General features: G+C 42.4%; 1 protein-coding gene across 3 annotated transcripts in view; it reads left to right on the forward strand.

Annotated features, from left to right (window-relative positions):
• The first annotated feature begins 1,793 nt into the window (after positions 1-1,793).
• Positions 1,794-24,569, forward strand: part of STX11 (syntaxin 11) — a 28,161-nt gene continuing 5,385 nt past the window's right edge. Inside the window, exons 1-2 of one of the 3 annotated variants that reach the window (XM_077813159.1) lie at positions 2,273-2,319; positions 5,966-6,039. Coding sequence is in view for 1 of the 3 variants with exons in the window: in XM_077813158.1 (XP_077669284.1) it covers positions 1,794-2,319 (526 nt within the window). In the remaining 2 variants the exon portion in view is untranslated. Of the gene's footprint in view, positions 2,320-2,730; positions 2,832-5,965; positions 6,040-24,569 lie in introns of those variants that run through there. The other 2 variants (XM_077813158.1, XM_077813161.1) reach the window with 2 other exon arrangements.

The following is a 24,569-nucleotide window of genomic DNA, read 5'->3' on the forward strand; positions in this document are numbered from 1 at the left end:
ACTGTAGTCTGACTTTCTGCCACTTTTGTTGCTACTGGCGATTGTTGACATTCACTGGGGCTGCGTCTGTTCCATCCACAATTCTCAGTCTATCACTTACCTCCCTTCTCCTGTATCATTCTGTGCAGTGCCTCCTACTCCCAATCAGGAGTATAGCCATGGGTGGGCGTCCATGGGCCGCAGCCCACCCACTTAGCATCCAGACCCAGCTCTGCTTCGGCCCCAGCTTGCTCCACTCTGCCCATCTGGCACTGCAGCCGTGGAGCAGGGTTGGGGTGCGGGGGCTTGTCCCACTCCTTCCGCCCGGCGCTCCAGCCGGGGAGCGGGGTCAGGGACTTGTCCAGCTCCATCCGCACAGTGCTCCAGCCAAGAAGAGGGCAGGGCGCGGAGCATTGCCCCCTTCTGTCCACCCAGCGCTCCTGCAGGCAGTGGGGGGCTTGCCCCGCTCTGCCCGCCCGGCACTCCAGCTGGGGAGTGCGCTCAGGGTTTGCCCCACTCTGCCTGCCCGGTGCTCCAGCCAGGGAGCGGGGTCGGGACGTGGGGGTTTGCTCTGTCTGCCCAGCACTCCAGCTAGGGAGCGTGGCCGGGGTGCGGGGGCTTGCCCTACTCCACCCACTCAGTGCTCTAGCTGGGGAGCAGGCAGAGTGGGGCAAGCGCCCGCACCCTGACCATGCTCCCTGGCTGGAGGGCCGGGCAGGGAGGCAGAGCGGACAGGGTGCCCATTTTTCCAGGGGCCCACAATTGGCTGGAGGCCCTGGGCACACCACTTTGGCCCAGTGGCTAATGTGCCACTGGGAGGAGCAAGCTTCAGGCGACCCAGTGGCAGCAGAGGAATCCTCAAAAAAGGTAGGCCTGCCGCTTGGGGAGCCAGGCCCGGTGTGGGACTGGGATGGGAGCCATTGCTGCTGGAGAGCAGCTTCTCCTCATGGAGCTGGGTCTGCTCCTGGTCCTGTCCATCACCCCCCATAAGGCTGGCTGGAGGGAGTAGGCAGGCCTGATCCCTCCTCCCCCCATCATTGCCCACCCACCCAAATGTCCCATCCTAGCTACGCAACTGCTCCCGATATCTCATGCTCTGATCCATCGCACCCCCTCCATCACACCCCCACCCCGGTCCCCAGGAACTCCTATTCCTCTACCCTGCCCTTAACTTTACTCTTCACCCTGTCACTCCTACATCCCTCCCCCCACTCACCCTGCTGTTTCTCTGTTCTGATGCTCCATTCTCAATCATCTCCTCCCCTTTCATTCCCCTACTCTGCACCCTCTGCTCCACACCCCTTTATTTAGCTCCCCAGCCTGCTCTAACTGCACTCACAATGAGGAGTCCTTGTGGCACTGTAGAGACTAACAAATTTATTTGGGCATAAGCATTCGTGGGCTAAAACCCACTTCGTCAGATGCATGGAGTGGATAATACAGTAGGCAGGTATAAATAGACAGCACATGAAAAGATGGGAGTTGCCTTACCAAGTGTTGGGGGGGGGGGCTGTCAGTGCTAAGGAGCCAATTCAATTAAGGTGGAAGTGGCCTATTCTCAACAGCTGACAAGAAAGGGTGAATACTACCCGAAAATGACGTTTGTAGTGCTAATGGGGCCAATGCAATGAAGGTGGCCCATTTCAAACAGCTGACAAGAAGGTGAGAGTATCAGCAGCACAGAGCAGGGTTAAAAGAGCCACTTAAGGGAGGTTGTGCTGGCCCCCTGCACGTGTTCACGAGGTGCTCATCTGGGCACAGCTGGCAAAAGGCCCCTTCTGAACCAGAGCACCGGGAAGGGGGTAGCAAGGAGCATGGCGGACCCAGCTGCTGGCTACAACCAGAGCCACCCACGCTTCCTAGCAGCTGGGGAAACCCCTCAGCCAATTCTCGGAAGTGACCCACCGCCAGCCTCTCCCCTGAAGCAGGCCTGGTGGGGGAGTAGGAGGGGATTGTACCAGTCGCTCCCCAAATCCTCCACGGCTCCCGCAGCAGACCCTGGAGGAGCCCCGCGCACCCCCCATTTCCACCTACGGACCCCGGGCTTCCCCCTCGCCCCATGCCGAGGCAGCCACTTGGAGACCCCTTCCCCCGCTCGCTCCCAGGCTCTGGAAACCTCCTTTGCCGCCCGCTCCGCGGCCGGTCACCGCCACGGCCCGGACCTGCGGCCAATGGGCCTGGGCGGGGGAGGAGCCTGGGCGGGGCCCGTGAGGGGCCGGGGAAACTCCCTGCGCCCAGCCCGGCTTGACGGGCTCCCTCGAGGAAGCGGCACGTTTCTGCGCGAGGACGCGGCTGGAGCAAGCAGCGAGGGCGCCGCCTCTCGCCCATCTTCCTGGAGCGGTGAGTTCCGCCGGGGGCCCTGTTGCCTTGCGGCTTGGGCAGAGCGAGCCGAGGGCTGCCGGGGCCCGCGTGGGGTTGGCGGCGAGCGCCCCTCTCTCGTTCGGCTGCTCGTGGGAGCCCCGAGTCCGCCTGACGCCTCTCCGCCGCCTGGGGAGGGGCGCGCCCCGCTCTCGGCTGGGTGGGGTGGGCGTGAGCTGAGCCGCTCGCTTCGGGGGACGTTGTAGCATCTGAACTTCGCCGAACAGGCCGATGCGGTACCCGCCGGAGACGGGCGGAGGGGTGGCCGTGGACTAAGGGAACAATCCGAGTTAGGACGGGAACTTGGGGCGCCAGTGTCCTAGTATTTCCCTTTCGTAACAAGGAACGGATGGTTGCTTTAATTGGAAGACCATCAGCCAGTAAGAAACTAGCACAGTTCAGGTGCCCTTCAAATTGTGCCACATTTGGAAACCTCCAGGGGAACATAGGAACTGACTCCTTTCCATCTCTCTGGAGAAGTGCTTGAGCCCCAGGTAAAGTATCACGGCCCTTTCAAACAGAAGCAAAAGAGAGAACAGTATTCTGGTGTCCCACCGAGCTAGTGTTCTGAACCTGGGTGTGCTTTGAAATAGTTTCTTTCTTATCTCAGGGAAAAGAGATGCAGTGTGTCTGTTTTTCAAGAAAGTAACAGGTTTAGAAGGTGAATTTATAATATCTGGCTGAAAACTATTTTAAATCCTTTTTTTTTAATGTATTCAGCTGTAATTTCTTCTTCCTGTCACTAAGAAGAACAAAATCAGGATCTCCCTACTCCTCCAGTCTATGTACCCTAACAAATGCTAACTTCATTAACAGTTCTGGTAGTGTATTTGCCTTTAGATCCAGAATATAAAAGTCATTTGCTCTTTCCTTAGCCACCCCAGAATGACCCATGATTAACTGACTGAACAAGTTAGTTTTCTCTGGCTCTTCCTACTAACTGATTGGAATTGACATTCCTGCTAAAATGAATGAGAACCTGCATATACCTGAGATGGCCTTTTGTAATACAGACTGTATGTTAGTGGGACAGGAAGTGACCAGAGGACTGGCATTGGCCTGAAAATGGTAATTTAAACGTCCTGTTCCTAGCCTTGAATTGTGAGGTTTTCTTTATTTTAAGTGTTCAGACATCGAAGAAGGAAAATCAGTGGCTTTTATGCAAGGCCTCACAGTTTGAGGAAAACTTAAACCGTGGCATGATTTTCTGATAATGCTGTTACTTAGCACTTCAAATTTTCAAAGGGCTGTGTAATTGTGATGCTCCTTTTTGATAGGTAAGACAGTATTCTTATTTTTCAGATTGAGAAGCTGAGGCTGAGCCTTTATTCTTTCTTATGGTGCCCTTCCCCTATGAATAATTTTTTTTTCTGCTTAAGGCTTTAGAGGACAGACAATATATTGAGTGACCAGTTAAATATGGCAGGTGAATTTATGAACTAAACAATGGATTTAGCCAGCTAGTCTCCATGTTTTGGTTTTTCCCTTTAGTGTAAAACGGTAAGATAACAGGTGTTGTTAGGGTACGTTTCTATTAAGAATAGAAGGGTGAGACACAACATCTTCTCGTGGATAATGTGCCTAATGTTTCAGATTATCATTTTCTGTGGTAATAGTAGCTTCTGATCATTGCAAATAAGTGCAACACAACAGCATACAAAATCACATGTCATGCCATACTGTCGTGAAGGTTAACCATGTGATTTGGTTGGGTTTACTGCTATAGTTTTTAATGGTAACTAATAAACTGTTAAGTTATTATTAGTGCTGGGAAGTCTAGACGTATACTTATGTGTCTGGGGGGCAGAATGTGAGAAGGAGAGGACCTCTATTTGACAGCAAGGTAACACTAATTTAACATTAGTTAAAGTCACAAATTGCTTTATTGTAGTAGTTTTCAGAGTAGCAGCCGTGTTAGTCTGTATCCGCAAAAAGAAAAGGAGTACTTGTGGCACTGTAGATATTAACAAATTTATTTGAGCATAAGCTTTCGTGAGCTACATAAAGTGAGCTGTAGTTCACGAAAGCTTATGCTCAAATAAATTTGTTAGTCTCTACGGTGCAATTTGCAATTTCTGATTTTAACTAATGTTAAATTAGTGTTACCTTGCTGTCAAATAGAGGTCCTCTCCTTCTCACATTCTGCCCCCCAGACAAAGTGAGCTGTAGCTCACGAAAGCTTATGCTCAAATAAATTTGTTAGTCTCTACAGTGCCACAGCTGTAGCTCACGAAAGCTTATGCTCAAATAAATTTTAGTCTCTACGGTGCCAGAAGTACTCCTTTTCTTTTTATTGTAGTAGTTTCTTTGCATGCTTATGGAGCAAAAACAGTGTGTGAGGAGTGGTGGAGGGACAGTACTATAGTACATTACAACTATAGACGGGCACATGTGTTGTACCTGACTCAGAATGAAGGGGAGGCAGGGTGGAGAGAGCAAGAGGAATTTCCTGTGGGTTTGTGCTGTTGGAGCAGCACAAATAAGGTTCCACACTGCAGGCAGGATCTAGTAAGAGATTAAAGCCATGTTCTGTACCAGGGTACAGAGTAATAGAGTGGCAGCCTGGTAACTTACATGCTTAAGTTCACTACTTCTTTCCATAAGAAACATTTTCAACTATTAAAAAAATGCAGTGTCTGCTTTCCTCAGTTTGTTTTTAAATTGAAAATGGTTGCCCAAAAAATGAAAATGTTTTCATTTGCAATTGCCAAACTTTTTCTTTTAAAATGAAAAGTCAAAATGTTTTCAGGATGATTCCAGCCATCTCTACCACTGAGTATTGGATTGTTTCACTGAATATATGTATTTGAGAGAAAAGTTTGCAAACTGAGACGACTACACAAATGGGGGGGAAAGTAGCCCTGGTCGCTGATATTTGATTGTCTGAAATCATCTGGAAATCTGACCAGCTCTTCAATTTGTGAACTTCTTGTAACAAACAACATGTGGCCTCCCTGAATGAAAGCAGACCTAATAGTTACTCCCCCCATCCACCATAAACGTCTCAGTTTTATTTGGCTCAAGTCTGAACCAGCTCACTGTTATCCATTCCTCAATTTCACCTGAACCACAAGAGACACTCAGCTACACTCTCCAGGCCGGAGATAAAGCTGATGAATGTAAAGCTGATGAATGTTGCCGTCATTCTGAAAACACTTCAGCCCATGCCTCCTTGCTAAATCTTTCATGCATCTAGAACAGGAAAGTACCCAAACTACCCTCAAGAATCTATTAGAAAGAAAAGAAAAAAAGAAACAAAAATTACCAAAGGCAGTCCCATATACTTCTACAGATCAGCACCTCATTATCCATAAAATAGATCTAGCACTGCAGAGCCTTTTATGATACTGACTTGTGTGGCTGCAGTTGTGTATTAGAAGTCAATTTGTAAACACAAACAAGAAAAACACCTTGTGAGGTTCTATATACTTGATCAGGAAAGGATACTCTAAGTGCCATATGCCATAATATTTCTAGTTATGCTTTTGCACCATTGTCAACATTGCTGGTGTCCCAGGAGTATAACAAAGAATACATTGCTCTCTCTGTTTAGGGAAATCTTTCTTGTGCTTAAGGATGATCTCATTAATCAGTGCTGCTGATTTTAATCTTTGACTTGCCTTTACAGACACAACTCTGTATATGACAAGTGGCCAAGGCAGATTACAAGCTACTGCTTTAAATGTACAAGAAGATATAGAGGTAACTTCCTCATGGCGGTGGCTTTCCGTTTTAACTTAAATTGCAAGCTGGGTGGGGGACGACTATGGGTCTTGCACATGGCTGGACTGAAATGAGCTAGAGTGCAAGATCGACCCTCTGCTTCAAACTAGTTTCAGTTTACATCTCAAAAAATATCTACTCTAAAAGAGTATATATGCATTGTAGACACAAATGAGATAGGGACAACATGATCCTGCCACAGAAAAAGAACAATTTAATATGGACCGACTCCTGGGCTCTCAGGCATGATTCCCATTCATTTTCATCAGGGGCTTGCCTTGGGAAGAAGTGCTTTGTGCCACTGGGTCCAGTTCTGCAAGAGTGGTTACATTTTTTGTATTTGGAGTGGAATGCTTGTCAGTATTTTGCAGCTATAGACTAAAGGTCACGATCTGTGCTCTCTCTCCAAGTGTAATAGGGTGTGTGGAAAGGGATGGGGTGGGAAGGGAAGGCTAGCATTGCAAAAGTGGATTTTCACTTCCAGGGTTCTCTCTTGTTACATGGGCTGATCCAGTCCCTGACATGGATTGGTATGCACTACAGAATAATCAGTACAAAGCATTCCAACTATTGGCATGTCCCTGTGCTGAGTTTGCAGGATGTGGGTGTAACTGCTGGGGGTATTTCCTGGGGCCAGTTAAGCTGGCTTTTTGGACCCTTTATAGCTTTTGAGCTGCTGTAGTGGTTGCAGTAACCCTCAAAATTAGGGCCCTAACTGTATCAAGGCACTAATTTAGATTAATAATAATATTGAACAATAATCTGTTGTAACACAATGTTGGTTGGAGATAGTTTTTAAAAATGCTGTCTGATCAGCAGCATAACTATATGAGAATGCAAACCTCCCCATTTGCCCCCCCTATGATATTTCAAGATATGTATTCTAAATTCTGTGTTGATTTATTTGAAACTTAAAAATTTCCTCCACTCTTATCTTCATAAACTTACTCATTACACCAGGATGTATGGTCCATCTTTAGAATTATCCGTATAAATTGGTTTATCTGACTGATAACCACTGACAACCTGATGTTACTGCTCAGATGTATGTTTAATGTCCTCTTGCTTGCTTTTTATTTATAAATTCTATTTCATAATAGAAATAGTATTTCCATGATCATATTGTACTTCTGTGGTGTGACGTTTAGGGGCATCACCCAGACCAATAAAGGGTTCTGTCACATCTGCCTTGTACGTTTGGGTATCTTAATACTGTGTTGCTATGGTTTAGTGCTCTGACACAAGTAGCCAGCTTACAAGCATGAGGTCCCACTTTGGCTTCCACCAGCCTCGTTACTACTTGCATGGTGACCTCAACAATCACTTTTGGTCCAAGTTCTCCTCCCCCACCCCCCCAATCCATCTCCCCAAGTTGTCGACCGTCAGCCACTTGGAATTTTCCCCTCTGGTTCATCACCTTCAAAGATGTGAAACCTGCCCCCAATTATTAGTTCACTTTGGCACACACACTCCACACAGTTTGCACAATAAAGATCTGCTTGGGGTAAAAATAAACAAAGTTTATTTAATAGAAAAATCCATGGATTCAAAGATGAAATAGTAAGGGAAAGCAAATGCATCCAACTTACACAGAAAATAAAGATGTAATCTCAGGCTTTACATTTTGGTATTCCCTTTTCTAATACAAGTTACCTATTGCATCAGAACAGTTTCCCAATATGCCCTTGGTCCTAGAGGGGATCCAGTGCTTCCCAGACAGGATCCCACTTTCTTGCTGGCCCTCAGTTTCTGGATAGCCTTCACTTCAGATCCCTTCCCTTTTAGCAGGGTTTGCAGTTGTTTATTTTTTTTCCCCCCCTTCTCTTTTTCTCAGAGTGTGGTAATTCATGGTGACACAGAGCAGGGGGGTTTCCCAGACTGGGATTTTCTTTTCAGGTTTCAAATTTTGTTTTCCCATAACGTCTCTTACTGGCTGGACAATGTAGGTGCTTGAAGCTGGTTTTTTATAAACACCTGGCCTGGGAGATTCCTCCCTGCTTGATTGCCTCACCACACTGCTGTGAGATGATGTTCTAGAGGTACTGTAGTTAAGATTACAATTTTCTACACATAATGCATACATTTATAACAAAAACCTGTGTGTGTGTGTGTGTGTCCTAATGACCATTGAGTTCAGAACATTACAAGCTTTAATAAAAGATCTTACTTGACATTTTTTATACACAGTAACACTATATACGAACAGCTGATTCAATTGCTTATTCTTTGGGGTTCAGACCCCCATTTTCTCCTTGGTGTATCAGGACCCTGATTGTTACATATGGGTACAGTCACTTGATCCTGTCTTCGATACAGGAATATCGTGGTGATTATATGTTCAAACATTACATTACGTGCATTACAGTATGAGTAAGTGCTTAGTATTATTAATACTGCCTACTGACTCATAATGATGCCCAAGAAGTATAGTAATTGCCCAGAAATGCATGGATGCTGTGTCTTACTGCTTGCATTAGTGATATGTATGTGTTACTGTATAACTTGCTTCAGAGTAGCAGCCGTGTTAGTCTGTATTCGCAAAAAGAAAAGGAGTACTTGTGGCACCTTAGAGACTAACCAATTTATTTGAGCATGAGCTTTTGTGAGCTACAGCTCACTTAAGTGAGCTGTAGCTCACGAAAGCTCATGCTCAGATAAATTGGTTAGTCTCTAAGGTGCCACAAGTACTCCTTTTCTTTTTGTATAACTTGCATAACGTATGATTTCTGTGACTCTATTCAAGTCACTAACTCCTCTACTCTATTTTACCTAATTACCAAAATGTGTATATAAAGATATATTTGTTTTATCTTGTGTTTTTTGTTTTTAATGTGTAGGGTAAGAGCCCAGAACACTGGATGTGTAGCTATAGTTGTATTTTTTTAAAATTGAAGAAATAAATATTTTCTCAGGAGTCTTGTGATGAATAGATGTTTTTTATAAAGTGCCGTACAAATGCTAAAATTCACCAAAATGGGCCCACTAGCCCCAAGCCTTCAGTGTTTCTGATGATTGCCTCTTGCAAAACCATTTTAAAAAGTTGGTAGACATGCACAGTCTCCAGTACAATCCTGTAGAATTACTTTCCTGTACACTCAAGGGACCCAACTAATTTATCCTCTCCCCAACCCTCACCCAAATCCTTAGAATGCTTTTGGCATACATGTATGATCCTCAGTCAAAAGGAATCGGCAATATTGCGGGGGAGGGACCAAAAATGCTAAGGTTAACTCTGTTTCATGGGCCTTACAGTGAGGGTGAATGAAACTTTTAATCTAGTCATCACAGCCCTGGTATAAGACACTCAGAAACCAAACTTACTTAACTGTAATCAATCAAATTCAAAGAGTGACTTCCAGCATTCTAGACTTCCACTATTCATACCTTCTTTCCCATGAAGGGGGGAAAGGATAGCTCAGTGGTGGGGGGAGGGATAGCTCAGTGGTTTGAGCATTGGCCTGCTAAATCTAGGGTTGTGAGTTCAATCCTTGAGGGGGCCATTTGGGGCAAAAATTGGGGATTGGTCCTGATTCAAGCAGGGGGTTGGACTAGATGACCTCCTGAGGTCCCTTCCAATCCTGATATTCTATGTCTGTATACCAAGATGACCAAGGGACTCTTTTATTACGAATCCAGGTCAGAAGACTGTCTTAGGATGCTGGAAACTGGTCAGTAGTGATACACAAGCTGTACAGAATTTTCCTACAGAGAACTTTGAAAACTAATTTATGGTCTCATTAACTCTTGAAGAGATTTGAATCCTAGCTGGGTACAATAAAACAGGCTTTCTACTCTGACTATCCGGGAACTATGTTTACTTACATGTTGTGGTGCTGCTAGAATACAAACAATAAAAAAATACTCTAAGTTAAAATTCTTGCCCACTGCTGGCGCATAAATACATCAAGGAAGGAAACAAAGCAATTACACATCTATCTATATCCTCACCTGCTCCCAACCCTCATTTAGCCCAAGCCTTCTGGATAAAAGGTCCAATAAAACTTTTTCTTTGCAAAAGATGGCTGGTACCAGTAAAAAGAAAAGGAGTACTTGTGGCACCTTAGAGACTAACCAATTTATTTGAGCATGAGCTTTCGTGAGCTACAGCTCACTTCATCAGATGCATACCGTGGAAACTGCAGCAGACTTTATATATACACAGAGAATATGAAACAATACCTCCTCCCACCCCACTGTCCTGCTGGTAATAGCTTATCTAAAGTAATCATCAGGTTAGGCCATTTCCAGCACAAATCCAGGTTTTCTCACCCTCCACCCCCCCACACAAATTCACTCTCCTGCTGGTGATAGCCCATCCAAAGTGACAACTCTTTACACAATGTGCATGATAATCAAGTTAGGCCATTTCCTGCACAAATCCAGGTTCTCTCACTCCCTCACCCCCCTCCAAAAACCCACCCCCATACACACACAAACTCACTCTCCTGCTGGTAATAGCTCATCCAAACTGACCACTCTCCAAGTTTAAATTCAAGTTAAACCAGAACATCTGGGGGGGAGGAAAAAACAAGAGGAAATAGGCTACCTTGCATAATGACTTAGCCACTCCCAGTCTCTATTTAAGCCTAAATTAATAGTATCCAATTTGCAAATGAATTCCAATTCAGCAGTTTCTCGCTGGAGTCTGGATTTGAAGTTTTTTTGTTTTAAGATAGCGACCTTCATGTCTGTGATTGCGTGACCAGAGAGATTGAAGTGTTCTCCGACTGGTTTATGAATGTTATAATTCTTGACATCTGATTTGTGTCCATTTATTCTTTTACGTAGAGACTGTCCAGTTTGACCAATGTACATGGCAGAGGGGCATTGCTGGCACATGATGGCATAAATCACATTGGTGGATGTGCAGGTGAACGAGCCTCTGATAGTGTGGCTGATGTTATTAGGCCCTGTGATGGTGTCCCCTGAATAGATATGTGGGCACAATTGGCAACGGGCTTTGTTGCAAGGATAAGTTCCTGGGTTAGTGGTTCTGTTGTGTGGTATGTGGTTGTTGGTGATTATTTGCTTCAGGTTGGGGGGCTGTCTGTAGGCAAGGACTGGCCTGTCTCCCAAGATTTGTGAGAGTGTTGGGTCATCCTTTAGGATAGGTTGTAGATCCTTAATAATGCGTTGGAGTAAGGTAGCCTATTTCCTACCCCCCCCCCCCCCGATGTTTTTTCCTACCCCCCCCCCCCCGATGTTCTGGTTTAACTTGGATTTAAACTTGGAGAGTGGTCAGTTTGGATGAGCTATTACCAGCAGGAGAGTGAGTTTGTGTGTGTATGGGGGTGGGTTTTTGGAGGGGGGTGAGGGAGTGAGAGAACCTGGATTTGTGCAGGAAATGGCCTAACTTGATTATCATGCACATTGTGTAAAGAGTTGTCACTTTGGATGGGCTATCACCAGCAGGAGAGTGAATTTGTGTGGGGGGGTGGAGGGTGAGAGAACCTGGATTTGTGCTGGAAATGGCCTAACCTGATGATTACTTTAGATAAGCTATTACCAGCAGGACAGTGGGGTGGGAGGAGGTATTGTTTCATATTCTCTGTGTATATATAAAGTCTGCTGTAGTTTCCACGGTATGCATCTGATGAAGTGAGCTGTAGCTCACGAAAGCTCATGCTCAAATAAATTGGTTAGTCTCTAAGGTGCCACAAGTACTCCTTTTCTTTTTGCGAATACAGACTAACACGGCTGTTACTCTGAAACCTGGTACCAGTAAGGGACTCATTAATATTAGCATCCAGATAACATGATAAATGGTATGTTGGAAATATCAAGGTAGACAGGGTCATGAAATAAGCCTGGGAAATATGAGATATAAATAGACGTGGGAAGTGTTACTCAGGAGATGCAATACAGTCTTGCTCTGTGTTGAACACTATTACAGAAATGTGGATTAGTCAAACAGGACACTCAAAGGCAATTAACATTCAAGTGGTTAATGCCTCATTTCATAGTGCTAGAGGCACCAAGCATTTGAATGTTAATTGTTTTTGATTCCTAGTTCTTCTTATCAGCTGGGGAAGACAATAGACATCCTGAAGATTGAGTTTACTGGATAAACAAAGCCATCAAAGGCTGGAAGCATCATTAAAAGCTAACATGTCTAATGCCATATCTAATTCCCTGGACATATGTAATTAACGTGTTCTGGGATGACATCATGCTCTGAGATGGGACTTAGTATTCAAGAATTTTGCTATTTAGCTATTCAAATAAATGATGGGGTGGGGGATGCAAGCTTATCCTGAAAAGCTTAATTAAATCTTAATAAGAAAGGGAAAAGAGAAGTAGACCCTTGTGTGTGAGCAAGTCTTTAAAAGAGAACTGGCCTATGACCTTGGCAATCGGACACACTCCTACGTAGAGTACTTAAAACATAGGGGTGGATAAGCAGAGAGAGAGCTCATCCTACCAGAGAGGAAAGGAAGCAGGTCTTAGCTGTAACCTGCAATGGGTAACCTGCAATATTCTGTTGGTGAAGTTTTGATAGTTTTATGAGATATCTGTAGGTCTTTAAATGTTACAGTTGGTGTTAAAGGATGACTTTTCTCACCCCAGGGTACACTTACATCTCTAAACTTGGAGAGAATGAGATGATTGTATATATCACATTAGTAGATGTGCAGGTGAACAAGCCTCTGATAGTGTGGCTGATGTGATTAGGCCCTATGATGGTGTCCCCGATTAGATATGTGGATGTAGTTGGCAACAGGCTTTGTTGCAAGGATAGGTTCCTGAGTTAGTGGTTCTGTTGTGTGGTGTGTGTGGTTGCTGGTGAGTATTTGCTTCACAGAATGCCACTAGCTATCACCTTCAGCCCCCACCTAAAACCTCTCCAACGCATCATCAAGGATCTACAACCTATCTTGAAGGATGACCCATCACTCTCACAGATCTTGGGAGACAGGCCAGTCCTTGCTTACAGACAGCCCCCGAACCTGAGCAAATACTCACCAGCAGCCACACACCACACAACAGAACCACTAACCCAGGAACTTATCCTTGCAACAAAGCCTGTTGCCAACTGTGTCCACATATCTATTCAGGGGACACCATCATAGGGCCTAATCACATCAGCCACACTATCAGAGGCTTGTTCACCTGCACATCTGCTAATGTGATATATGCCACCATGTGCCAGCAATGCCCCTCTGCCATGTACATTGGTCAAACTGGACAGTCTCTACGTAAAAGAATAAATGGACACAAATCAGACGTCAAGAATTATAACATTCAAAAACCTGTTGGAGAACACTTCAATCTCTTTGGTCACTCGATTACAGACCTAAAAGTGGCAATTCTTCAACAAAAAAAACTTCAAAAACAGACTCCAACGAGGGACTGCTAAATTGGAATTAATTTGCAAACTGAATACAATTAATTTAGGCTTGAATAGAGACTGGGAGTGGATGGGTCATTACACAAAGTAAAACTATTTTCCCATGTTTATTCCCCCACCCCCACCCCCCCACTGTTCCTCAGACATTCTTGTCAGTTGCTGGAAGTGGCCCACCTTGATTATCACTACAAAAGGTTTTTTCCCCCCTGCTCTCCTGCTGGTAATAGCTCACCTTAAGTGATCACTCTCCTTACAGTGTGTATGGTAACACCCATTGTTTCATGTTCTCTGTGTATATAAATCTCCCCACTGTATTTTCTACTGAATGCATCCGATGAAGTGAGCTGTAGCTCACGAAAGCTTATGCTCAAATAAATTTGTTCGTCTCTAAGGTGCCACAAGTCCTCTTGTGTATATATACTGTATGTAGCCTTGTGCAGAGCTAGTTTGTGAGAGAGAGGAAAAACAGATACATGGCTTGAGGGATCGCAGTCTGTAGTTCTACAAGCTGCTGGCTATAGTGGAGAGAATTGCTTCTCTAGACTGTCAGGGAGTGATGTTTTGGGAGCTGACAGGCTTGTGATAACTTCAGAAGTACAGGATGCTTTCCCAAAGCAGCCCTTTCTTCCCTGCTTACATCCCCTTCCTTTCCCTGCTCATTTTAAGTTCTAAAAATGCTAAAGAAATAGTTCAGTAGCTACTGATCTTCTTGTATTTCTATAATTCAAAGGCCATAATTTCAAAACATCTTGGTTTAGTGTGTACTGTGATCTCAAGAACTAACTTCAATATCAGCTACTACTTAATGTGCACAGTGACTTTTTAAAATACACAATACACACCCTACTCAAAATTGTGTTACCTTTGGAGAGATGACGGATCATCATTCTCCTATGAAAGCCATCTTGTTAACAAATCCATGTTGTAAAAGACATCTGTTCTCCAAGTTAATGTTGTATCACACAACTGCACTTTTGCACAATTGCATCCACCAGACAAAATTATTAAATCTACTGTACAATAAGTACTACTTTCATAACTGAAATAAGTCATTAGAAAACTGTCATTAGATCAATGTCAACCTCTTTTAAAATGAACATTTCAGCTGTACTTCAATGTTTCTTAAATAAAATCAGAATAATTTAAGGAAGAGCATGAGACTGTTGTCTTGTGACTGCATTCTAATCTACTGCAGACAAAGGAAAGTTTGTCTCTCTCATCAACAGAAGTTGGCCCAATCAAACATACTACTTCACCCACCTTGTCTCTGTAATATTCTGGGACCAACACAGCTGCAACATTGCATAAATACATAAAGGAATGCTTGGACAGTCAAATGATCTAATTGGGTGAAAGTCCATCAGCACTAAATTGTCCACAGTGTGGGAAAACTACAGGAATGTACTGCGATGGGATTATAAAGAAACTTCTCCTATAGCCAGGTTATTTCATAATTGTCCACTGCAGGATTTCTTGTATCTTACTCTGACACATTGAGTACTGGTTATTGCCAAAGACAGGATCCTAGAGTAAACAGTTTGATCTAATATGGCAATTCTTATGTTTTTTATATTACAATATGTATTAGCTCTTAGCTTCTTGGAAGAAGTTGCAGATGAAAGAAGAATGTGTATTGTGGCTCAAAATGCATTTTAGAAATGTTTGTATTTTATCTTCTTAGGTGGCAACTGACACTTTATTGTTTCCATATATCCTGTTGCTATATCCACATCCACATTAGTATTAAGATTTTCGCCAGTATTTGGGGAAGTAAATGCTATTAACCAATTCTCATTAACTGTTATTACTTAGTGGATTAATTTATTTATGCTACAAAAAAGAAACAAAAGCACACTGGATTTCCCCAGTTCTGTTTGTGATATACGGAGCATTGAAGCCTTTGGAAATTTCACTAGTTTTTCTTCTCAAAAGTCAAGGGCACTGGACATGTACATCCTAAAACTTAAACAAAGGTGTTGTTTGTTTTTTTTGTTATAAGTTCCGGTTATCAATTAACAGGTTTCAGAGTAACAGCCGTGTTAGTCTGTATTTGCAAAAAGAAAAGGCGTACTAGTGGCACTTTAGAGACTAACCAATTTATTTGAGCATAAGCTTTCGTGAGCTACAGCTCATTTAATCAATTAACCTTTTGGTGCTATCTGCTATCAAAGATCTGGCCTGCTATGATACACATCAGGGTTTAGTTGACTGCCTGAATCAAGCAGTAACAGCTCTGCCTAAACTGAAACTAGTCCTTTGCAGTTAGAGACAATTGTTTGGTTTTTGCCTTTTTAAATTTGGAGAGTGAACGCTGCATGGCAGTGGGATAATTAGTGAAGCAGCATGATGCATAACACTGGAGCAATAGTAGAAATGAACACTTGCAGCACTGTGAAATAATAGGTCACCTGTGCCACTGAATTCCGTTACTGCAAATATCTTGTTTTGACAGATATTTTAAATTGCATCAATTCAGAGCCCTCATTAGCTGACACAGCTTTTGCTTGTACTTAAAGTTTGCTCTGCCCAAGCCACTCAGTAACCAGGTATTTCAGAGAGCTAAACGTACAGTAGTTGCAATCTTATTGCAACACATACCACATCAAGAATTTGTAACTCTCCTGTGCATCATGGGAAAACTGTTTGGGTTGTGACTAATAGACAGAAGTTTCATTTTGTCATGGGAAAATAACTATGGGACAGATACTTAGCTGGCTAAATTTAAAGTTTACACCAGGAGAGGATCTAGCTTCAAGCACCTAACCCGACTGTTGCAGACATTAGGTAGTCTACGTTCCGTGTGTGTCTGAGAACAGTTGAATTGCAAAAGGAAAATACTCTTTAGAGGGACAGACTTGCTGAAAGTATACATTTCAAAATGAATATTAAAAATTACATATGAAAAAAATGAGGGCTAAACCAGGGCATTTTCAGTCAGGTTTTTATAGAATCCTAGAACTGGAAGGGACCTTGAGAGGTCATCTAGTCCAGTCCCCTGCACTCATGGCAGGACTAAGTATTATCTAGACCATCCCTGACAGGTGTTTATCCAACCTGCTCTTAAAAATCTCCAATGATGGAGTTTCCACCACCTCTCTAGGCATTTTATTCCAGTACTTAACCACCATGACAGTTAGGAAGCTTTTCCTAATGTCCAACCTAAACCTCCTTTGCTACAATTTAAGCCCATTGCTGCTTGTCCTATCCTCAGAAGTTAAGAGAGAGAATTTTTCTTCCTCCTCCTTGTAACAACCTTTTACGTACTTGAAAACTGTTATCATGTCCCCTCTCAGTCTTCTCTGTTCCAGACAAAACAAACCCAATTTTTTCAATCTTCCTTCATAGGTCATGTTTTCTAGACCTTCAATCATTTTTGTCGCTCTTCTCTGGACTCTATTCAGTTTGTCCACATCCTTCCTGAAATGTGGTGCCCAGAACTAGACACAATACTCCAGTTGAGGCCTAAACAGCATGGAGTAGAGCCGAAGAATTACTTCTTGTGTCTTGCTTACAACACTCGTGTTAATACATCCAGAAAGATGTTTGCTTTTTTTGCAACAGCGTTACACTGTTGACTCATATTTAGCTTGTGGTCCACTATGACCCCCAGATCCCTTTCCACGGTACTCCTTCCTAGGCAGTCCTTTCCCATTTTGTATGTGTGCAACTGGTTGTTCCTTCCTAAATGGAGAACTTTGCATTTGCACCGAACCCAGAACTGATCCCTGCAGGACCCCACTTGTTATGCCCTTCCAGCATGACTGTGAACCACTGATAACTACTCTCTGGGAACATTTTCTAGCCAGTTTTGCACTGCCCTTATAGTAGCTCCATCTAGGTTGTATTTTCCTAGTTTGTTTATGAGAAGGTCATGCGAGACAGCATCAAAAGCTTGACTAAAGTCAAGATATACCACATCTTCTCTCCCCCCCCCCCCCCCTGCCTCCCAATCTGCAAGGCTTGTTGCCTTGTCAAAGAAAGTTATTGGGTTGGTTTGACATGATTTGTTTTTGACAAATCCATGCTGACTGTTTCTTATCACCTTATTATCTTCTAGATGTTTGCAAATTGATTGCTTAATTATTTGCTCCATTATCTTTCCAGGTACAGAAGTTAACCTGACTGGTCTGTAATTTCCTGGGTTGTCCTATTTCCCTTTTTATAGATTGGCATTATATTTGCCCTTTTCCAGTCTTCTGGAATCTCTTCCCCCGTTGTGCTTGGTCCTCACAATATCACAGCATTGGACAATACTGCATATTCCTAAGTGAGTCTTCATGATAGCGTGCAAAATACTCTCACCTGTTCACGTAGAGCTTAATGAAATCAATGGGACTGTTACCACTAATTTCAAAGGGTGAATGTTTAGGCCTATACTTATGTATGTAGTGTGACTGTAGCTTTGTCGGATCCCAGGATACTAGAGAGACCAGTTGGATGAGGTAATATCTTTTACTGGACCAACTTCGACTGCCTGTACTTGTCAAAGAATAATATTTTATACCCTAGTGCTATTTAATTATAATTACGCCACCCATAGTTAAGGTTGCCCGATACTGTCCATTTTAAGACCCTGCTTTCAGTTGCTTATAATTAGCTAAACAGCCATTCAGGCTGAAATTTCATGCCGAATGCCTGCCTCATGTTGAATTTTTTTAAATGTTTTCGCTAACATGGTTTGGCTATGTCTGAGAGTGAAGTTGGGCACAAGTTAATGTGGAACACACAGTTAGTGGCTACACACGCAAAGTTTAGTTTAAGAGATTTGCCCAGCACCTCAGAGCAACTCTATGGCAGAGGCAGGATCAGAATCCAGGCAACCTCAATCTTAGCATTTCCTAACTTTTGAATGCTTTACTTTGCAACCGTAATGTTCTTTGAATATGTTTTTTTTTTTTTTTTTTTTTGCAATTTCGAGGATCAGCAGCAGATCCACTATAGATCCACAGAACAGACCTCTTCCGCTTGAGTTAATGGGTCAACTGGTAGCATTAAGAGGCTGTTATGCTCTGTTTGGGCAAGCCACTAGAGGAGGAGTACACACTCTTTGCCACTTTACTGCTATTGATTGACAACAAAGAACTGTTGGGACTAGGAATTCTGGGTTCTATTCCAGATTCTGAAAGAGTATGTTCTATTGGTTGCAGACAGTTGCCCCATATCACCCAGTCTGATCCTGCCACTCCTTCCCCATGTGAGTCCTCCTGTCTACCTTCCTCTGCTCCCATCGTCCCAGAGCTTGCCCCTTTCTCCCTCTGTTCCCAGAACACATCCTCTATCCTGCCTGTCTGCCTCCCATACCTCACCCCCTATATGTTCAGGCAAGTCAGGGTGTTCCCCTTTCACCACACTACCTGGACACCTCACTGCTGCATCTGAAGTCAGTGGGAACTGTGCTTCAAATATGTGAAGTACTACAAAAGCAATTCTCCGAAAAATTAGGCCCTAGGCATCTCAAATTGGGCACCCAAAACTAGTGGACTAATGACAGTTTTGCCCTTAATCTCTCTGTGCCTTAAAGCCCCATCTATAAAAGGGCAATAACACCCTTCCCCACAGATGTAATTTATCCAAAGATAAATTATTAATGTTTTTGAACACTCAAATATTACAGTGAGTACCATGGCAAAGCCCATGCAGAAATTAATACTATACTCAGTGCATGGCTCGAATGGTTTGCAATAAATAAAACCTGAGGTCATACATTGAATATAAAATATTGAATAGCTGCTCATTTGGTGAGCACTGTCCATCCTGTTCAGTGAATGTGGCAGGGGCACGGGGTGTGTGGGGGCGGAGGAAATATGTGATCATATAATTTAAAGACTGAATCACACAAGAGAGGCGCAAACAAAGGTTGCACAGACAACCATCATCTTGGCATTTCCCAGTTTTTTTTAATGCTTGGTTTTACAACTTTAACATACAAAAAAAAAACTATATTCACAGATTGTTAACATGACAATGGCGCTTTAACCCGGATTCTACAGGCTTGCCAGGAAGGAGTTTTGGTACAATAGTTTCATGTTACATGTTAATTGACATCAACCACTTTGATGTGATATTCCAAGTCGTCTTCAGTCGATTGTGGCGTTACAATAAGTGTAGAATTATGAACTATATCTCCTGCCTGCTCAGCTGCTTTTCACACTCAACTTTTTGTAAAATATTTTTCTTAAATTGATAACACTAGTTACTGGGCTGTAACAGGAGGCTTTGACCACCACCGGGTAGGGTTTTGTTTTGTTGTTGGTGTTTTAATCAGCATGTGAACATCAGATTTAGGGAAGTTAGGTGCCTAGTGAGATTTTTCAGAAGTACCTATCTGCATCTTTAAAAAAAGAAAAGGAGTACTTGTGGCACCTTAGAGACTAACCAATTTATTTGAGCATAAGCTTTTGTGAGCTACAGCTCACTTCATCGGATGCATACTGTGGAAAATACAGAAGATGTTTTTATACACACAGACCATGAAAAAATGGGTGTTTATCACTACAAAAGGTTTTCTCTCCCCTCCACCCCACTCTTCTGCTGGTGATAGCTTATCTAAAGTGATCACTCTCCTTACAATGTGTATGATAATCAAGGTGGGCCATTTCCAGCACAAATCCTAGTCTGTGTGGATAAAAACATCTTCTGTATTTTCCACAGTATGCATCCGATGAAGTGAGCTGTAGCTCACGAAAGCTTATGCTCAAATAAATTGGTTAGTCTCTAAGGTGCCACAAGTACTCCTTTTCTTTTTGCAAATACAGACTAACACGGCTGTTACTCTGAAACCTGTCTGCATCTTTAGGCACCTAAATAAGCACTGAAAATCTTGCCCTAGACTAATTGTTGAGCTGTACAATTCTGATAATCAGCCTGTGCATATAGACACATATCCAGTTCTCTTCGCTTCTGTTGTGTCTAGAATTTGGGTTTGATTAGCTCTCCTCTTATTTACCTAATTTGGGGAGCACTCACTGTATGGACCAGAACTGCAACCTTTATTAAACGCTCTCTGTGTGTGACAGAAAGAGAGAGACAGAAAAGAGTTAGCTAGTCCCATAGTGCAGGCTTTTCTAACGTCCAACTGCTAAATCGTATGAAAAGACTACTAAAAATACACTCCTTGCTTGACTTCTTTTTTTAAATGTAAGTACAGTAACTTCTCTAGTCACTACAGGGATGTGTCATGATGACTGTGAATGGGAGGGAGGTGATCCGCAAGGCAGGCTCTCTAAAATTGTGGTCCACGCTATAAACAAATGTGAGAATCTCAGTATAAATAAGTCTAGCTATATAATCCTCTTTGCTCTTGTTAAAGGAATTAATTCTTGGAGCATTTCTTGAAGGTACTCTGATAGCAATGCTGGAGCCATATTTGATGGTTGTGAAGTGAATAACTTTCAAAAACAGTGTTCTTGTAGAGAGAGTGCACATATTAGCTTTCTGAGATATAAAATGGTGAGGACCCTTCCTTTGTCCCAAAAGGGCGTTGTGAAGCTAGTTCATTGAAGTTGGAGCAGTGCTCCGTGCTTGTGCTTCAAATTGCCTCTTATTTACTGCTAAGGGATTTTAAATGGGGAAATCTTTTCAACTGACACCGGTTTAGTACCTTTGCACCTCACCCAGAGAATTAGCTTACCATTAATAGTGCTTTGATTTTAGATCTAGTGAAAGCGAACTAGCATCACTATATATTTATGACATTTGAAACTGAGTATGGGCTAGATGATCTGCAGTAAAATATTTTTTGCATCACTGGACTCCTCAGTATAAAACCATACTGGAAATGTTTCTGCTAAAATGACAGCATAGTTAATTAGGTTACAGTGATGACACTTGATTCAGATGAATGTGATTCATTTTCACCTCTTTCAGGCTGTCTGCACTCTCAGACAGCTTAGCTTTGGGTTTTGTCGGGTTATCTTTGCACCCCTAAGAAGTACCAACTAACTCTTTTTTTTTTTTTTTTTTTAAATCCAGCGGAGCTGTCATTTTGACCGACTACATCTCCCCTACAGTCTTCACCACTAGTTTCACACCTTAGGATGTAGAATGGACTTAAAGGAACATTGTCAATTTATAACCACACTTCTTTACCTATGTACTAATATTTAAAATCACTAGAAGTGTGTGTTTGTCACTTGTTGTTGGAGGGTTGTGTATGTATTTCTTGAAGTTCTCTCAGTTTCGACAATGAAAATCAATGAGATCAATTGAATGTTTGTTTCAACACTTTTATTTTTGGGTCCTCCATGCTGCAATAGATGCATTTTCAATATTGCTGGAGGATGCTTATTTTAATTTAATTGTAATTGGACTTGTTTGTTTTTTGAGGTGGAAATGCTTCCCTCGATCCTAGGTTTTATATAAGCTGTTCTTGCAAAATGTAAATCTTGAACCAAACTTAAGCAGGTTTCAGAGTAGCAGCCGTCTTAATCTGTATCCGCAAAAAGAAAAGGAGTACTTGTGGCACCTTAGAGACTAACAAATTTATTTGAGCATAGTCTCTAAGGTGCCACAAGTACTCCTTTTGTTTTTGCAAACTTAAGTAGTTTCTCTTTCATGGGCTGCCTATGAAGAGGACGAGTTTAAACTTTAAAGAGAGACACATTGTCAAGGTTCCTCTCCCACTCTGAACTTTAGGGTACAGATGTGGGGACCTGCATGAAAACCTCCTAAGCTTACTTTTACCAGCTTAGGTTAAAACTTCCCCAAGGTACAAATTAATTTTATCCTTTGTCCTTGGAATATCCACTGCCACCACCAAACTCTAACTGGGTTTACTGGGAAACGTAGTTTGGATACGTCTTTCCCCCCCAAAATCCTCCCAACCCTTGCACCCCACTTCCTGGGAAAGGTTTGGTAAAAATCCTCACCAAGTTGCATAGGTGACCACAGACCCAAACCCTTAGATCTGAGAACAATGAAAAAGCATTCAGTTTTCTTACAAGAAGACTTTTTTAATAGAAATGGAAGTAAATAGAAGTAAAGGAATCACCCCTGTAAAATCAGGATGGTAGATACCTTACAGGGTAATTAGATTCAAACATAGAGAATCCCTCTAGGCAAAACCTTAAGTTACAAAAAAGACACACAGACAGAAATAGTCATTCTATTCAGCATAGTTCTTTTCTCAGCCATTTAAAGAAATCATAATCTAACACATACCTAGCTAGATTACTTACTAAGAGTTCTAAGACTCCATTCCTGATCTATCCCCGGCAAAAGCAGCATATAGACAGACACAGACCCTTTGTTTCTCTCCCTCCTCCCAGCTTTTGAAAGTATCTTGTCTCCTCATTGGTCATTTTGGTCAGGTGCCAGCAAGGTTACCTTTAGCTTCTTAACCCTTTACAGGTGAGAGGATTTTTCCTCTGGCCAGGAGGGATTTTAAAGGAGTTTACCCTTCCCTTTATATTTATGACACACACTTTTAGGGGTTAGCTCTCATGAAAGAGAGAAGTGGTATAGCTATTTATATTTCTCTAACACAATTGTTTTTGTTTTACTTTTTATGTATTTATTTTTAACTTCAGTGGCTATCTGTAGGGTTTTTGTTTGTTTGTTGTTGTTTTGAATAGTCTCCTGTGGTGGCTATCCCCAAACACTTTAGCATTGTACTAGTGCATGAGAATTGAAAAAGGAAACTAATTTATAAGCAAAACTATCTAAGCTATCCTGTTTGTTTTCTGTATTTCATTCAGTTTAGATGAAACACACAAACAAAGAGTGCACATGGTGAAGCGTAATTTACATTCTCTAAAAGTATTCTTGCAATTTAAAAAATTTCAGATACTGTTAAGAGTAAGGAATTAATTTTCAATTATTTTTATCTTGGATTTAGACTACTGTAGTACTTCATGGGCAGTTTGATCCTTTTAGAGTGGCTGAATCCACAGTCTGCCTCTTCAGTGCTTCACAACAGTGCCCAAATAATTTCATATTATTTCACATCTTCCATTTTATTGACGGTGGCATGTAAAACTTGGTTATAAAACCTACCATGAGTACAGGAAGACAAATATCTTCTTTGAAATTGTTAGGAGTAAATCATTCTGTTTCATGAGAAGGTGCTCAGGGCCTGCTTTTAGAGCAGAAAGAGGCAAGAAATATTCCAGCACCAAAACCTCATGCTAGGTCCCCGTTCTTAATTTGTCACAAGCTTTTTGTGGAAGACTGAATTCTCTGTCTTAACAGGACCCAAACCATCTTTTTCTTTTCTCTGTGGTGGTGGTGGGGAGATGTCTCATGCAACACTGCATTTAAGTTAACAAATTAAAAACCTTTTTGGCCTCAAAAAATGACAGAGATTTATGTGCCTTAGCTCATTTCTGCTACTGTAGTATGTATTTTTAAATCACCACAAACAGCTTGATGCTATTAGCTATCTGTAGTATAGAAAAGTCGCGCTGTTTGTCAGTTCTCCTGCTGACAAAAAACTTCCTCCCACAATGAGTGGCGTTTGCATTGTTGACAAGAGAGCGCTCCTGCCAACAACGCGCTGTTCGCACTGGTGCTTGTCACGGCAAAGCTTTTGCCCTTTCTTTTGTGTTGTTTTTTGGTTTTGGGGGGCGGAGGACTTTGAGGGTGGTTAAACACCTCCGAAAGACAAAAGTTTTGTCGTTCAATTGCCAGTGTAGACATAGCCTTATACTGGTGTAAAGAATGTGGTTTGGTTTGGTTTTTGTTTGGGTGGTTTGGTTTGGTTTTGTTTTAGCTTTATTGCCTGGAAAGGAATAAAGCTAAACCAAAAAGCCACTATTATGCCAAGGTAAGTGTGTCTACTCTGGGGCTATACTACTATAATTTTATTGGTACCAATGGTAAATTTTGCCTTGAGGACAAGCCCTAAGGCCTCAATCCTGCAAACACTTGCATGTGTCCAGTGTCTTTAAGTGGGATTATTCATGTTCATAAAAATAAGCGTATGCATGAGCATTTGCAGAATTGTGGCTTAAAAGCTCTTTAAAATCCCTAGCAAGATTCCTGCTAAGCCTGTTCTACAAAACTTTAAGGTATGTGCGTCAAAGAGGGTAGTTACTGTGTGAGGGGGCTGCAATTAGGATTTTGTTTTTGTTCTTTAACTTTTAAAAACTATGCAACAGATCATAAATCTGCATTTTTGACTGCCATTGTCTTCACTGGGTCCACACCTATACCCTTTGGCCAT

Source organism: Eretmochelys imbricata, chromosome 3, assembly GCF_965152235.1.
Source record: "Eretmochelys imbricata isolate rEreImb1 chromosome 3, rEreImb1.hap1, whole genome shotgun sequence".
Lineage (NCBI taxonomy): Eukaryota > Metazoa > Chordata > Testudines > Cheloniidae > Eretmochelys > Eretmochelys imbricata.